The sequence below is a fragment of the Aulonocara stuartgranti genome, assembly GCF_965226115.1.
Source record: "Aulonocara stuartgranti genome assembly, chromosome: 20".
Lineage (NCBI taxonomy): Eukaryota > Metazoa > Chordata > Actinopteri > Cichliformes > Cichlidae > Aulonocara > Aulonocara stuartgranti.
Window position 1 is genome coordinate 1347501 of NC_138956.1, and position 17367 is coordinate 1364867.

The 17367-nt window shown below is 41.2% G+C and overlaps 1 protein-coding gene across 7 annotated transcripts in view; it reads left to right on the forward strand.

The window, feature by feature from the left end:
• LOC309696789 (uncharacterized protein) overlaps positions 1 to 17275 on the forward strand; it is a 56778-nt gene extending 39503 nt beyond the window's left edge. Inside the window, exons 1-6 of one of the 7 annotated variants that reach the window (XM_082518207.1) lie at positions 12137 to 12167; positions 14707 to 14741; positions 15422 to 15629; positions 15739 to 15845; positions 16089 to 16236; positions 16469 to 17275. In XM_082518207.1, the coding sequence (XP_082374333.1) occupies positions 14721 to 14741; positions 15422 to 15629; positions 15739 to 15845; positions 16089 to 16236; positions 16469 to 16776 (792 nt within the window). In that variant the 5' untranslated portion in view covers positions 12137 to 12167; positions 14707 to 14720 and the 3' untranslated portion in view covers positions 16777 to 17275. Of the gene's footprint in view, positions 1 to 12136; positions 12168 to 13637; positions 15630 to 15738; positions 15846 to 16088; positions 16237 to 16468 lie in introns of those variants that run through there. The other 6 variants (XM_082518205.1, XM_082518206.1, XM_082518202.1 and 3 more) reach the window with 6 other exon arrangements.
• The last annotated feature ends 92 nt before the right edge of the window (positions 17276 to 17367 follow it).

Genomic DNA, 17367 nt, shown 5'->3' on the forward strand with positions numbered 1-17367 from the left:
AGAAGCTAAATAAAGTTCCATAAATGTTATATAATATTTGATATATTCAGTATATATTTTACCCAGCACAGAGTCTCACATTGTTGACTGGTTAACTACACTCACTTGGACATTTTTAAAATTCTTCAGCTACAAAGTGTTAAATAATAACAGAAGGCCTTGAATTTTTTTGTTTGTTTTGTTAAACATCAGGTGGCTATATGTTTATATATCTCAATGATTCATCCATAAGGAATAAGAATGAAAATATAAGAATTATTATTGTTTGAGTAAAAAGTGGACAACTCGATGAGTAAATGTTATGGCCCGTCTAGGCGCAGACCACAACATAAGGGGTGATCCATCCCCGTCCAACCCCAAGCAGCACATCACGCAATGAATACTTTGTGACAGTGATTTATTTACAATGAGGGAATTTAAAAACAAAGGAAGGGAGCGAACTATAACTTCGGGGTGAACCCAAGGCCAAAACAACAAACAACAGGTAGCCTATCTCAGGAGTACATAAAACTTACCTGTTCAAAAGAACTAAACCAAAAAACAATTACTTTCCTCCCTACCCGACAAAAACAGGCTCCTACATTAAACCAACACAGTTAAACAGTGAACACACGGTCTGCCGGCTGGGTGGGGCCGAGGATGAATGACCTGGCAGTCCCTGGCGATGTCTTCTCGTGCGCTGCCTCCCGGTCATTAGCCAATCGGTACGATCTGTCCACCCTGGATGCACCAATCATGGAGGAGCACCTGCACACTCAGATTTACATAATAAAATTACGACAACAGTCATAACAGTAAAATATAGTTTAAAACACCAAATTCTTAATAAAACTTAGATATAGATATTTTTTAATCAAACTCGGGGCCACACACAAATACATCGCCCTTTCACCGAAACACACTGGTCTCAGTTAATGCTTCTGCAGAAATCATGAATCTGTTATGCGACCAGTATATGCTGCACGAACTGTGAGTTATTAATGTACAGCTAACATGTTAAAAATGAAGGGTGTCAAATAAAACTCTGCTGAAGGCCCCAGAAAGGTTATGTCCGGCCCTGCGGTGAACGAACAGCTTAAAATTCACGCTCATCGCATGAATGTTTAAGCTGTTTCACGTGTTTTCAAATATCTGCAAGTGGGAAAGCACGCATGCACTCATATACTTCATCTATATCTCTCACTTTTCTTTCTCACACTCACTCAGTCACTCATACGCATGCTATCAAACAGTCTGCATCAGATCAAAGCCAGTGCTGCCTGCGTACTCCTCCCCCCTCTGCGCCGAGCTCTGTGGGCTGTAAACACTATCCAAGCAAAGGCAGCCTTGAAGACACGAAGACAAGTAACTACCTGACACCTGACACTGACTTGAGAGCACTCACCGTGGTCTACCTGGGAATGAAATACTCACACACACACAGACAAAGCTACCTGAGCTCCTCGCAGCAAGAAGCATCCATTCAGGGGGGAGATCAGAGAAAGTAGCCGTGCAAACAGAGCCCCCCCCACTCCCACAAAACACACTCCATAACAGCACGCCTACTCACCCACATCCCTTCTCTTCCCCACCATACTCCTGCATACCAAACACCTACCAGTGCCTCTCCAATCTAAGCCACATACCGAAAGTTGATAGAAGTTTATGTGTGTGTGTGTGTCTGCACACTTGTATGTGCATTTAGAGATTCTTGTGTTCACAGTGCCTTTGTCTCTATGTGTGCCTGCCTGGGCTGTTCAGAGGCAGTTGAAGGCTAACTCAGGTATACTCAACGGAAGCAAGTGAGACGCTGTGGGTTACCGGTGGCGGCAACTTAAGTGTGTGCTGTCTTTTCATGTGAAACCACCTGAAAGCCAACCAAAGGTCCCTCTCCTTACCTTCACCCCCACCCCACCCACCCCGTTTCCCTTTCTTCCGCTCTCCATCTCACAGTACAAAGGGAAGAATGAAAAAGAACAGCAGAGGACGGTGGATGAGGTAAGGGGTCCAGGGTACACGGGTGGGGCAAGAGGCTGGAGAAAAGGGGCTGCTGTGAGTGGACAAACAGGGTGGTGGACTTATTTGTGTGTTTGTATGAGACAATAATAACCCTGTAGGGATGAACTCAGTCACTGAGTTCAGCGAAGCTTTATAAGAGCCTGGTGGGACAGGGTGTCGTTGCTGTAACGCACCTTCAGAACCATCCTTTACTTCCTCGTGACAACCTTTAGATCAAAAAGTCAGTGACACAATCTTTTTAAGATGTCCCTGCACATCTGTTTTGCATGGCTCCGTCCACTCTGTGCCTTCATAACTAAACAGGTTATGCTCTCGGTTTAAACGTGTCGTGCTTTTTGTGCTTTTTTGCAGGTAAATAAGGTATTTGACTACAGATTCTTCCATATTTACAATTTGCGTGTTGTACTAAGGTTGACGTGTTTATATCACACGTTACACCAGTGTTAAAACTGTGTAAAATAGCTGCATTTGTGGCTTGCTGACAGTGAGAAAAATCTCCTTACCAAAAAATAAAAACAGGAAAAGTAGCAAAATGTTTTAGTGTGGCTTTAATATTTGTACCTAACTCGAGGGATAAAACCACATCGTGACTACGTATAACAACTTGGCAAAGAACCAATTTTAAATGATGTCATTAGGCCTGTCACAAAAACACCTCAGAGATGCATCTGGCTGTTCAGTTGATCCCTCTGCTGTTCACCAAAGCCTCATCAAAATGGTCTCGGTGGAAGGTGGATGTCAAGAAGCCATTTTTAAGCAGGGGAAATGGGGAGACAATGTTGAGGTATGCCAGACTACACAAGAACTGCACTGAAAATCAGTGGCCACGGGTCTTACGGAGCGATGAATCCAAATTTTAAAGTTCTGGTTCAAATCATGATCAAAGAGGTATAAGGATGAGTGTCTCCAGAGATCTATCATCGTTTGGGGCTGCATTCCTGACAGTGGATTTTGTCAAAATTGATGGAATTATAAGAACTATTAGATTCTGATCCACCATGAAATACCATATGGCAGAGTTTTTATTTTTCAGCATGACAGTGATCCCAAACACACTGCAGGAAAACCAGAACAATCATTGATTGGATTCCCCAAAGCCCAGACTTCAACATTTTGACAGAGACCAGAGCAAAAAGCAGCCAAGATCCAGAGATGAGCTGTGGATGTCCTCCAAGAATCCCTAAAGTTTATGTTTGCACATTTCAATTATGATATGAAGAAATGAGGGGTGCAGAGTACAGTTTGTTTGTAAAAACGACCCTGTTTTCCAAAAACATGATCTTGTTCTTAAGAGGACACGTACATTTAAAAGTGTTACACCCAAACACTTTGTTATGTCTCCCTTTGACTCGCTGTCGTACCAGGACAAAGCTTCTCAGGTGTTTGATCTCTGCTTCGCTTATTCTCTCTTCAGTGACAGTGTGATATACGAGGGTTAATATGGTGAAATGGGCTGACTGAAGCCTACAGGTCCACACATGCACGACGCTGCTCTCTGTTTGATGCTATTCTGAGCAATGCCACTGGCGCTGCAATCAGACCCATGTGTTTTTGAGTGAGTTTGTAGGCGTGTGTGTGTCTGACTCCTGCACCTGTAAATTTTATCTATAAAATGTTGATTGGCGTCAGAAAAAAGGGACTGCTGATGGTTCTGGCACGTCTGTGTGTGTTTATATTCGCAGCACTGTGTTTAATTGTGTGTGTTCATAGTCCTGAATGGACGTGTGAATCGTGAATGTTTGTGTTGCGTTTGTAGCCTTACCCAGTTTTGCGTGATAGTATCAGTCGTGTAGCTGTAGAGGGAGGCTGATATGGAATGTTAACAGTGACTCAAAGTGTTGGACTGTTTCCACAGAGTCTCATTCATGCAGAACTTTGATAGGACACGCAGGAGCGTCAACACATTTTAGGGAAAGATGAAGGGAGAGGGGCCCTATTATAATAGAATTCCAGTCATCTGCAGGGCGCAGATCATGTGAAAGATTATAGCTATTAAAACCAAAATTAGGCACCTGGGAGGTATGACGCTTATCATCGCTGAGAGCATGATTACCATCATCGTATTAAATCATGCAATTATGTTTTTGTTAGTGCCGCTGCGCGGGAGCCAGAGTGGATTTGGGGAATTGGCTGATAAAATGGCGCCATCTCCTGGTAAAGGACAGAAGAGCATCACTGCAGGTCAAGAGCTGCACAATCAGCTGATGGCGTCACACAAATGTTGAAGCACCCATAAAACTTATGTAACCGCAGTTATTAATGTAACAGAACATCACTTTGTGCTGCGCAATGTTATGACTTTGCATAACTGACTATTATATAATCAATTACTTTGTTATTATTCACAACAATTAACTTCATTATTTATTTATGTTTTTATTTATTTTACTTTGTGTATGTATTTATTCGTTATAGCATCATATGAACGTTAATTTTGGTTCCTACCTGATAGTGTTTATGGTGGGACTGATGAGAGTGTAACATCCTGAGTGTTTTGGTGTTTGTTATAGAGCGCAGGTGTCAAACATAAGGCCCGGGGCCACAGTTTGCCCAGTAAAGATTCCCATCTGGCCCACTGGATGCCTTTGCAAAAATGTGAGGGCACATTTCTCTCTCTCCTGGCCATCCACGCTAAACCAAAGTAATTAAGTAATCGAGAAAATGTAATATAGAAATTTCAGGTTTTTTACAAGAGTTCACCAGAAACAGTTTAAGCCCAGGAAGTCGTGCTAACAGATTTCTTTGATTTTTTTGTACAGCTGCATTTCTTTAATATGCAGAAAAACTGAGACATACTGTTGCCCATGAAGATATCTCAGGGATTAAATGTGTAGGAAACGTCTCCACACTGACAGAAACGAGAGTTTCACTGGACTAAAGACTAAAGTGGGCTGTATGTGGGCCACCATTTAAAAGGAATCAGGATCTGAACTCACTTTAGTGCTAAAGATATTTGCTCTATAACCTTTCTAAAGGTTCCTCATGTTAGTCTCATTTTACTTTATTTTATTATTTACATCAGTACATGTGTCATTTAGCAGTTCCACAGCTGACAGGTGGGGAGGATGGGAGTGGTAAAGAGGGGGGAAAGAAAATGGGGAAAATATTAGAAAACATAAAAAATAAAAGGACAGCACACAAGTGGAAAAACATAATGTGTGTTGGGTTGTGTTGGGTTGTGTTGGGTTGTGTGCGTTTGGGTATCTGTAGAAGATACTTTTAAGAGAAACTGTTTCCTGCCCCATACCCACAGCTCAAAGAGAGCAGAGAGCAGTAACACAACAAGAAACTAGGGTTGCACTTAGTTTTAATGGTTTTGCTTCTGTTGGACACACTGGCCAGCAGGAGCTGAGTATGAATGGTTACAAATTAATTAATTACAGGCTCACTGAACTCCACTGGAAATGTTGTCAAAGAATTCACTGCTAGGTTTGAGAGTCAGCAGTGAGGATTTCGCGGACAGAACTAAGCCTCCAACATGCATGTTTAATGACACGATGCACTGACTTGTCATCAGAGATGGGCGCGTTACTGTAATCTGATTACTTTTTTCAAGTAACAAGTAAAGTAAGGGATTACTATTGCAAAAACGGTAATTAGATTACCGTTACTTTCCCGTAGGAACGCTGCGTTACTGCTTTACTAAAACCGTGATTTTTTTTGCGAGAATGTCTCATGACAGTGACGTAAGCGAGTGCGACGTTCGTGACAACAGCTGTGTGCAGATCAACAATGGATCATATATGATTGTGGGAGAGAGTATGAGCGTGCAGCGTTTAAAGCGTGGAAGTACTGACCTTACTTTGAGTTTGATTCCATAAAAAGTGACAAAAACATTAGTGTCCGCTGTGCGTGGGAAGAAAACTTCTTTTTACACCAACAAAACCCCTAAACAAGCTCCGAGTAGCTACGACGTAATGGGAAACTCACAGAGAAACTCGCGGATTCTTCCACTGACCGCGGCACACCTACACCAGGGTAACCCTCCGCCTACCCCACTCCTGCTTTACAGGTGAAAATAGAGCAACAGGACCGCTGAGTCTTTGACTTTATTTATTTTCTGCTGTGTTTTACTTGCATCTATTTGAAAGAGTGAGTGTAAACACAAAAAATATTTTATTTTATGAGCTGGAATTTGCAGAAAATAGGTTTAAATGTTAAACTAATTTATGTCAGTGCGCCCCAGGGTGGCTGTGGCTACAATGTAGCTGCCATCACCAGTGTGTGAATGTGTGCGTGAATGGGTGGATGACTGGATATGTAAAGCGCTTTGGGGTCCTTAGGGACTAGTAAAGCGCTATATAAATACAGGCCATTTACCATTTACCATTCAAGTCAGTGAATGTTGAATATAATTACATGTTTGCTTGATGCATAAAGTTAAAAGATTAAAACTAATAAAACAAGTTTAAAAAAAAGAGACTTTTCCATTTGATTACATTTTGTATGATGGATTATGCAGAAAAAGTAGAATTGGGCTGAAAGATCTATCGCTTTATCACCTCTTCAGGTTGTAAATCGTGTTTTTAAAAAGTAACTAACTTTTGAAAATAAGTAATCAGTAAAGTAACTGGATTACTTTTGGGGGGAAGTAATCAGTAATTAATTACTGATTACTTTTTTCAAGTAACTTGACCAACACTGCTTGTCATGAATAACAATGTGGACAGTGGAGTGCAAGCTCAAATACTTTTGATGGATCTGTAACACTGCGACAACACAGCAAAAGGTTTTCTAAAGTGCTTGTCGTCTCATATGGTTCATATGTACACAGCTGGTGGGATTTAAGCTGTTGCTGTTACACGCAGCAAATATGGCATATACTGTCAACATGACATCTCTTATCAGCTCTTTGCTCAAATACCATCCAAATGCCGTCTTTCACGTATGGCGTGCTATTTACTTTACAGTTGCTATGAATCTCAAAGCTGCTTTGCAACACCTCCAGCCCAGTTTTTGTTATGCTTGAGTCTGAATCAGTGTTGTATCTGTGCCACTAATGTCTGTTCTTTTCTGTCTCACCCTCCATTTATGCACACAGAAGGGCAGGGATGTGCTTTCAGAACAGACACACATAATTTTCTGTAGCTGGAAATACCAACCTTCGTTTAACTAAAGTGGTCCGTGATAAGTATGATAAATAAAGGATATCTGCTGCATACAGCAAGACGTCCAATTCCCTACATTCTTCCTAAAATGTACTTTCTCTTGTCAGAATCCTTTCACCCAGAGCTTTGGGAAATGTTTTTTCCTTTTTTGCTGAGGTTGCAACTGAATATGTAGCGTGATTGACCTTTTCTCTGGAAAACATCAAACGGTAGTCGTTATTATTTGAGGTAGAAGTTGACATTGGCTGTCTTTGATGGGAGAGCCCCATTCAAGTTCCAGATTGCGGCAGATGCACTTTAAGTTCTTCCTCATCGACGATCAATTTGTAATACTAATAAGTAACCACACGTCAAATAATTGTAAATAATCTTTACAGTCATTCCACTCAGACGGGTTTAAAACTTCCAGAGGCTACACTGTCTTTGACTGAATTATTCTGTTACTGCACTTTCAGCAAATTCTGAAACCACAGGAGCTTGAAGTCTCATGCACTTCACAGCCCAAACTGCATGTCATTACTTCTGCTGACCGCAGATGAGAAGTGATAAATATCCAGGAGTAACTGTGACGATGACACTGTCTTCTCTGGAAAGAGGAAGCCATAATTGCATGATTTCTGAGTACAGTACATGCATGCTGACTCAATTATCCTGACTCCACTGGGCAGTCCTAAAGGTGCAGAAATCACAGCAGAAAAACCCAGCTGGATGTTGTTTCCATGGATTTAATCTTAATCGAATAAAAGTGTCGAGACTGTTGTTTCAACACGTCCCTTTTGGAAATTTTGGATTCTTTTCCAAGATGTAACTTGTGTTTTATTCCTCTTTCTTTATCTCGAGATGTTTTTTCTTTTAAGATTCTGCTGACTTGGTAGCGTTGCATAATTTGTGCAGATTTTTCACATGCATGCTTAACATGCTGCCACATACAAAGACAATGGATTCAGATCTGGTGACTAAAGTGTTCATTGAAGTGCACTGAGCTGTCACATTGTGAAACCAGTTTGAGAGGCTGGAAATAACCAGAAGATGGTAAATTATGGTCATAAAGAGAGTCATACGTTCACCTGTGACACTGAAACCATGATTGATTGGTAGTTATTAAAAGAGGGCCAAGAAAAAAAAATTCCCAACAGCATTAGCGCATGGACTTTGGACACACATCCTTCTGGTCCAGTGAAGAAGAAAGAAGGTAACAGGAGTGGTGGCAGTATGATTAATTCTTCAAACACCTAACTCAGGATAAGCAGACTAGGAATTTGCAGGAATATCACTTTCTATACTTTCCTCCTAAGCCTGTGCTCACTTAGGAATAATCGGTTTAAAGCCAAAAAGGCTTTAAACCTGGAAAACAAACTACACCGATATATTTTTGATGTCACGTCATGATCTGAAGCCAAGGACTCACAAAAACAAATGGTATTTAATATGAAACATCAGACGGCACCATATTTTGGAAGATGCATGCACAGTCTAAACATGGCAAGAGGCAGATGCTACATGTGATTCTTTTTGCAAATGAGGCGACAAGTTCAGGGAGGGAAAGAAAAGACAGCTATTGTTTCGCCTCCCCTGCCCTTGTGACAGCTGTGGAGGTGTGGGCCTCCTGCAGGAGAACACTGAGCACGGAGACAATATGAATGGCTTCGCCAAGTGTGAAGTGTGTGGGCTTTGCTCTGTGCAACAGGGGCTGCTTTCAGAATAGCTCATCAAACACCATCAGGCTCTTTATTGTGTTCTTTGGAACATTTTGTGTAGATGTTTTTCTTTATCTTCAGAGCGTGATAAAAACTTTTACGCTCCCGCTCTAGCTTTCTTTGCCCGTGCTTATCTGGCTGTGAAAGCAGATGATTTATGTACCATCTTCACACTTGAGTTTATGTGTTATTGCGATAAGGCCGGTGGGGTTGTGTGCGTGTCTGTGTGATGGTTTATGAGTGTTTATTGAGACCGCAGATTGTCGGATGGCCTACTGGAGGACACAAACAATCTTCCGTGGGAATGCAAAGTTCCATGAGTTCCCAATCCCTCTCCTTATCTCCAGCGTTCCCACATGAGTAATGCATGTTGTCCTCTGCACCATCTGACCACCGCACTGCTGGTGACCATTTGCAAACTGCATGCGTTTAGTTGCGTGCTGCAAGGTGGTTATAATGAACTACATCTGGGCAAAACAATCGCAAGTTATTGTCAGAAACGTCTGAAATACATAAATAAAAAGCTTTTGTCTTTGTGTTAACCAAGAACGCAAGAGTGACAGACAACAGTGTGTGAAACGAATTGAAAGGTGGAGGAGGTGATGGTGTTGGGTGGGGTGTGTGTATGTGTGTGTGTGAGAGAGGAATCAACCTCAAGTTTTGCATACTTTCCAGTGTCTCTCATACACAGTTAGTATGTCAACACCATGGTGTCCACCTGCCTGCTCACCTGCCAGACTGTTCACTGGAATCACCTGGCTACACTCAGGGCCCTGCCCATGGGTGTGAACACGAGGCAGAATTTAAAAAACAAACTGTTGCTCCCTAACTACAGATGACACAAATCATTATTAGGTAGACGTTTAGTCCGACACAAATGAAACCATTTAAATCAAACAATACGATTTTTGTGTTTATGCCTGTGAAGCAGCTAGATTTCAGTAAATAAATCGTGAGCATCTCTCATACTCAGCGCATGTTTATGTTTAGTGTTTGTTCACTGAAAGATTGCTACTGTGAAAAAAACACCCACTGTCACTAATGTCTTGGCACACACACACTTTTGGGTAGACGTTGGGGAAATTCCCAGTAACCTGCATGAGTAAAGGTGATTTGCGTATGCTCACTAATCTAAGGGGTTTGGCTGTAACTGTAAACCTATTACACCTGGACACACACACACACACAGACATGCACACAGCCCCTTTGCTTCAAGGCCTCGCACACTAATGGTCATTAAGTGGTTGAATGTGTGTTTGTGTGCGTGTGTGTATACACATGCATTCATAAGCCAGTTTTACAATTCACCTGCTATTCTTTGACCGTTAAACATCAAGTGACTCAGACGTAGTGCGGTTAGTTGATTAAATCGCTCGCGCACGCATGGACACCGTTACAAATGCACAGCAACGAAAGAAACAGGGAAATATATGAAAACGCATGTCAACAGCAGCAAAATGTCATCATCATCTTTTTGACTTCCAAGAAATTAGGAAAGTGGAGAAGATTATGTGCAGCAGATAAATCTAGTGATGGTTAACCTGCCTTCTTGAGATAGGAAAAAGTAATCAATTAAGTTTGTTTGGCCTCGAACACTTCTTGAAACGATTCCCTGATTAAAGCACGACTCCCCTGGATGTAAATTCTTGAGCACATTGATGGATTGCCACATCGTATTTAGCTTTCCCACTCCAGTTTCCTGTAACACATTTCAGGTCCAAAAACACAAATTGTAACACCTACATTTTCTAGTAAAGCAGTAATTCTTAGATTTCACCCACCTGTGCAAGTGTGTGTGTGTGTGTGTGTGTGTGTGTGTGTGTGTGTGTGTGTGTGTGTGTGTGTTACTGAGTGCAAGGGTCCAATGTCTCTCTGGCCTTATCGCCTTGCCTGAATGCTCCAGGTGCAGACTGCCCTCTAAGAACCTTAACCGTCAGCTGTAACACTGAATGCTGAGGGTTTTTCCGAACACGTTTATCAAGTCCTTTTGTGAAGCTCTTGTGGGTATTTTGACAAAGAATCATTCCTACAACTGCAGCTACAACTATTTCTAACCTTAAACATTTCATTCAACACTTTTGCACAACTGTTCTTGCAGATAGCAGTAATGTCTTGGTACTACTGTGGATGCTGACACGTCTTTAACACACATTTGTGCAATGTTATGGATGCAGACGGGGTAAAGCAAATCTGACCTGGCGATTGCTCTTATCTGCTCTTTGTGCCAAGAGCTACAACAGAACACTTTCAAATCTGTACAGCTGACTTTTCCTTTTCTTTCCTTCTTTAGCTTTTGGCATCAAAATTACTTGGTTTGTGTCTCTGAGTGAAATATAGACTTTCATATGTTGACCACATGTTGCAAAGCAACCCCCCGAATCTGCAAGCTGTTTTTTTTTGTTTTTGGTTGTTGCTGTAATTTCAAATTTTGTATGAAGACATGGGTGGTTTTTTTGTATAAAAATGATGCAACATCTGTCAACAATTAGGCAGCTTGTTTTCCTCTCAGCTCGATTATTTGAGTGCCTGAAAACCTGCATTTCTGACTTTAACTGACTTAAACTCTAAGCATTTATCTCAGGGTGCAGCTGCCAAACACATGAAACGTGGAAAAATAAAAGTGTCACAGGTATAAGTTATACTCTCATCAATCATTTGGTTGATTGATGAGAGTATAGCTGAGTAAAACTGAATCAGTGTGCGCCCCTCCTGAGATGAACTTTGACCTTATAAAAAATACAATTACCTGGTTATTTTATCTTTTTAGGAAATTGCATGAAAGTTTGTTTTAATTGGTACATGAACTCTTACATATAATGGAAAACTTTTTTGTGAGATAGATAGATAGATAGATAGATAGATAGATAGGTAGGTAGGTAGGTAGGTAGGTATCAGTTTCATGCAACAATCCTTACTATGGTATTTGTGTAACTGAGACCTCCTGAAACTGAAGGTTCATAAAAAAAGAATTATGATATTATGATACTGGTCATGGGATCTGTAAGCAAATATTCCTCATATATCCTTCTTCATTATAAAGACCACAGCCTACTCTGTCGTTTCTTTCTCACTTGTGGTTGTACTTTAATATAATATATGGAATATACTGTCAGCATCCTGAGAGTTAAAAAAAATTGGGATCACGTGCGTTAGGTACGAGAAATACTGCTGATCTTTCAAAGAAGATATGGCTCCCCCTTGCTGGACAGGTTTTTCTGGACTGATTCACTATTAATTTAAAACATGCACGTGTCCCTGCTGCAACACACCTGAATAAAATAAACAGGTCATTAGCAAAACTATAGAACTTGACTGCATGCTGAGGTGGCGACCCCTAACAATACTCAAGTAAATCTAAATAAATGTAAGTAAATGTAAGTGTTTGGAAAAATGTACTTCTAAAAGTACTTTTATTGCATGTTTATGTTTATGTTCATTCACTCATGAGATGCTGTAACAGGAATCAATGGCTGAATGGCCACATCAGCAAGCAGTCAAGTTCTGCAGTCTGGCTAATGCCCTAATTTTATTCAGTGTGCTGCAGCAGGGACGCGTGTAAAGAGCTCCCTCGAGGACTGTTTGACACCCCTGGTGTTGGACCATCGCTCTGGATTTAAGCAGCAGAAACATCTGACTGCAGATATCTTTAGTTAAGACGTTTCTGACTCTGAAAGCCAACCAAGTGTTTGCTCGTTCACTATGACATAATGACCCTCAATCACCATGATCCCTGTGTACCCTGATCATTTACAGGGAATGTGCCTGTGGTAATATTTCAGTGTACTGAACATGTACACAGATCGATGACACGCTATAAAGTTATTGTCCAGATTCCCGGTGTTTTTATCGTGCTGTGATACCCACTGCTTCTACGGCTTCATATGCACCATATATCATTCATCCAAGCAGGCAATCGGCTGGATTTGTTACGACAGTGCTTATCATGAGTCAGTGGCCTTTGATAACACAGTTTGCTGCTTTGCTTCGTGCTTTTTTTGGATGTAGATGCTCATCATGTCCCAGCATGCCTTGCAGAACTACACTGTAAAAAGTTCATCAGTTTAACATTTGGTTAACATAAAGAATCGCTGACACTCCTGTTTACTCGCCACTAGAAAAAGAGTTTCGTGTCCTACTGGACTGTTTGCGGGACCTCAAATGAACACAGGTTAAACACACAGACACACACACAAAATAGCATTGGAATAAAGGCACTATCTGCTTTAATATTATCTACTCTTAACTTGGTTCGTTTGACCACTCAGACTGTTGTAGCGAACCTGACAGTGCACGCAGCAGACTCTAAGAGGTTGACAGGTTTGTTGTCACAGATCAAAAAAAAGCTTTGGGGAAATCCCTCTCCTATATACATCGTGCGAAAGAAAGCACATGTTGCGCTACAACACATGTTGCGTCCAGGAATCTACGCCTGAAATTAAAAAAAAACACACACACAACAAAAACAGCACAAAAAAGGAAGCAGCCACAATGCAGCGCACATCAAAAGCCACCTATGAATGACGCTGTTTTCTAAACCTGCGGGGTGATGTAATGCCTGCCGCTGTTTGCTTCCCTGCAATGGTTTATGAAGAACAATGTCATTGTGTAGGAGCATTCATTATCACTGTGATGACAAATAATTTCAGATTACAGTTACAGTTACAACTTTGTGGTTAAGTGAAACCAGCGGATTATCTGTGACACAGATGAGTTGTAACATTTTACTTTTACAGCACATTTTACCTTAACTGCATTGTCCTGAGGATGTGTAAAGTCTTTTAAGTGTTTTAAGAATTTTTTACTCTTTTTAACTCCAAGCATTGATAATTAAATCCTGGCATTTAGGCATTGGAAGTATGATATTCCCGAGGATTATTTTTCCTAGTTAGGATTAGATTTTTTTTAAGTAGTCCTGGAGACGGACCTTGCATAGAGAGCATGCCTTCACTCTTCTCTCACTTGATTTTATGCAAATGCCCAGTTTTAACATAACGAATGCTGTAAATACAAAACGTCTGCAAATAAGTTTTAATGTGAGTCATAGTTCTGAAATTAGGGTACAGTACAAATGTCTAAATATCCTTAGATGTACTTACATCTACATGTTACTGTGCTCTAGAGAATCTGTTTTTCTGCAACAAATATAATGTGTAAAATACCCATCACTCATCATATTTATCATATATATATATATCAGATCATATTTTTTAACCTACTCATATGAGTTTCATGTTTGACCTCAACAGAAATATAAAATCAAAATAATATGGCCACATTATTGTCCTCCATGGCACCTCGTCTGTGCCAAATGAAATGATAAGAAACCACAGGCACACCGCAGGCTTTGACTCCCTTAAAATGTGAAACACTGACAATCTCCAAAAACAGGACAAACTTTATTGCTGACATTTAAACGTCTGTACATCTGAAAACAATTATAAAACCAGTGACTGTACAGTAGCACTTTGGATAATACTAACGTAAAAATTACATTGTATGAAGAGACAATAGATAGGCGAAATAAACCACTCCCCCCTTTTGACAGCCCTCACTGGCCAATGAGAGGGGGAGGAGGGCATGTGTGGATAGAGTATAAGAGAGATGACATCCAGGTGGAACATCACACAGGTGAGCATTCACATTCTGACATCTCCGCCTTTTAATGCCTGAGGATATTACTTTACTGCACCACACGCAGGAGTGCGCCTTCGACGGGTACGTCGATCTTTGCTGTGCTTATTCGCTCAAGTCAGCTTTTTTGTCGTTTCTTTTCATATGATGGTGTCTGATAAGTTAGAGAAGTGCTGTTGAGTTTATGTGTGACGGCTTCTTTCACTTCTCAGTTCATGTTTGACAAAGTTTTGACCACTGGCTCAACTGATGAGGTCGTCTTCTCTTTCCAGATCATCCTTTTGGTATGCTGACAGAAATGGAGACGGTGAGTTTGATCAGATTTTTTTGATACTTTCTCTATTTTTGTTGGGCATTGTGTGAAGGAAGGAAAGGCATATTTATATATTTATAACTGGATCTGAGTGACAATGTGGTCTTAAATATTACCATGTCATCTATGTATAGACTGATGGTAAAAGGCTACTGGAAAATGGGCTATGAAAAGCTAAGCCATATGGTACGGTTACTTGCATGTTATCTGTGACCGTGAAAACACAAACACTTGCATAAATTTGCCAGTCAAACTAAAATACACATGCTTGCAGTGTTGTTCCTCGGCTCTTATCCAAAACACAAACCCTTCAGCACAGAGCTAGGATCAAATTCATTTCATTGGTGCGAGATTAAGTTTTGCAAATGTGTGCTATTTAAATTAATCCTATTATAACAATGAGCTGTGCTCCTTTTTTAGGGCTCTAAACAGAACGAGGCTCATTCAAAATTGATGAATGTGTCCGTCAGTGATCTTCAGATAGCAAAATCATTCACTGTGTGCATCACAGCACAACAGTGGCACACAACAGAACATCAATGGGCTTCATGAGAAGAAAGAAAGAAAACAAAACAAAATGGGTGTTATGTGTCATAGTAACGCCTCAGGCTATCACTGACAATAGATACAACAAATGCAAATGTTCATTATGTCCTGCCGTGTGTGTGTGTCAGATGGCTTATGCAACCGAGATCAAGCTAAGTGGAGGCAGGGGAGCCTGGAGTGGAGTGGCTCCTTCCTCCTGCCCTGAGGTTGACCTGGAAGTCATCGAGGAGTACCTGCAGGAGCATTCACTGGAGGTCCAGCCTGCACACACGCCTGCATCACCTCTGACCTCAATGGGGCAACATATACACTCCCACCAAGGCAGCAGAATTATAGGTTAGTGTCATGATGGTAATGATGGCCGGGGGGGGAAGATAAGAGAGATGCCAGAGTGTGTCTGAGTGTGGATTATTTCTACATGTATCTCTTTTGTGTTTCTCTATAGAGAATAGTTGGTCAGGTCAGCATGCTTATGAGTGGCACTGTGGCTCTCACAGTGAGGAATACAGACAGCAGCCCCAAGCCTGGCCTAGTCCCCATGACAACCAGTGGGTAAGTTCAAGAACCTCAACTTCCTGGTAAATTTAGCCTTAATTATCTTTTTCATACTGTGTGAGAGGCACGATCAACTCGAAGTAGAATTTAGACTAACATGAGCCATTTCATTGGTGTTGTATATGATTTATAAAGATAGTTACACGTTTTTGTCTGTGTGTGTGTGCGTGTGTGTGTGTGTGTGTGTGTGTGTGTGTGTGTGTGTGTGTGTGTGTGTGTGTGTGTGTGTGTTCACCACAGGGACACATAGCATATTCCGATGAGGCATCTGGATACATTGACTCAGATTCCCAGTCCAGTAGCTCCCAGTACCAGGATTCGCCGTCACCATCCTCTGACACAGGGAGCAGGAAGGACAGAGATCCCCTGCCTCTTGCACCACTGTCAGGTAGAGTGGCACACACACACACACACACACACACACACACAGACACACACACACACACACACACACACACACAGACATAGACAGAACCACATTTGAACATGTGTGTAAGAACTAAAACTCTCAACAGCCTACAAATACCAAACGTCTCCCACACAGCATTCTGTTTTCATGCACGCACATATGAGACAGTGTTACCTCATATTTGTATTTACATCCCCTTTTTCCTCCTAAGGAAAGAGGAAGGAGCGGCTGTTCCAGTTCCTGTTTGAGATGCTTCAGACGCCATCGATGCGTAGCTGCATCTGGTGGGTCCAGTCCTCCTCTGGCACATTTCAGTTCTCTTCCCAAAACAAGGAGAGCCTGGCCCAGCTGTGGGGTCGGCGAAAGGGGAATCGCAAGCCCATGACGTACCAGAAGATGGCACGGGCTCTAAGGAACTACTCTCGCACAGGCGAGATTCACAAAGTTAAACGGAAGCTCACTTACCGCTTTGATGAGAAGACGCTAAAATGTCTACAGGGAGACTCAAATACAAAGTAGAAACAATGAGTCTATGTTAGCATAGAAATAGAATAAGGACAAAGGATGTCAAGGGAAATCACTTTGGGTGTCCCATGAATCTCGTGTCTGCTTATTATAGTTCTGTGGCATTTTGAATAACAAATGAATACTGAGTATTTGAAAGCCAGAAGCGGATGCACCGTAGCTCAGAGTCAGTTATACATACAGACCCACATTGTATTCAGTGTGAGGGGAAGAACTGTAAATGCAAACTTCAGGTACAGGCTAGGTGGGAGAGGTGATCTGGCTTTTATCATGTAAATCGAAAAGGTTATTGTAGAACATCTACTTTATAAGTAGAACTTAAATCCTTCAAATAAAAGTAGCATATTTCTCTTCTTTGTGTGTGATTCTGTATCGCAGATATTTAGCAGATACAGTTTACAATCATCTTCTTCATTTTGGTTAAGAAAACATGATCTGTTTGTGTCAAAAATGTCTTTTTTATGATAAAATAAATCTGCACATATTTTCAGAACATCTGACTATATGCTTGTGTGTGTGTGTAAAATGGTAAAGATAACCCGCACAGTGCATGTGGCTCAAATAAACACAGACATGGACGGACAG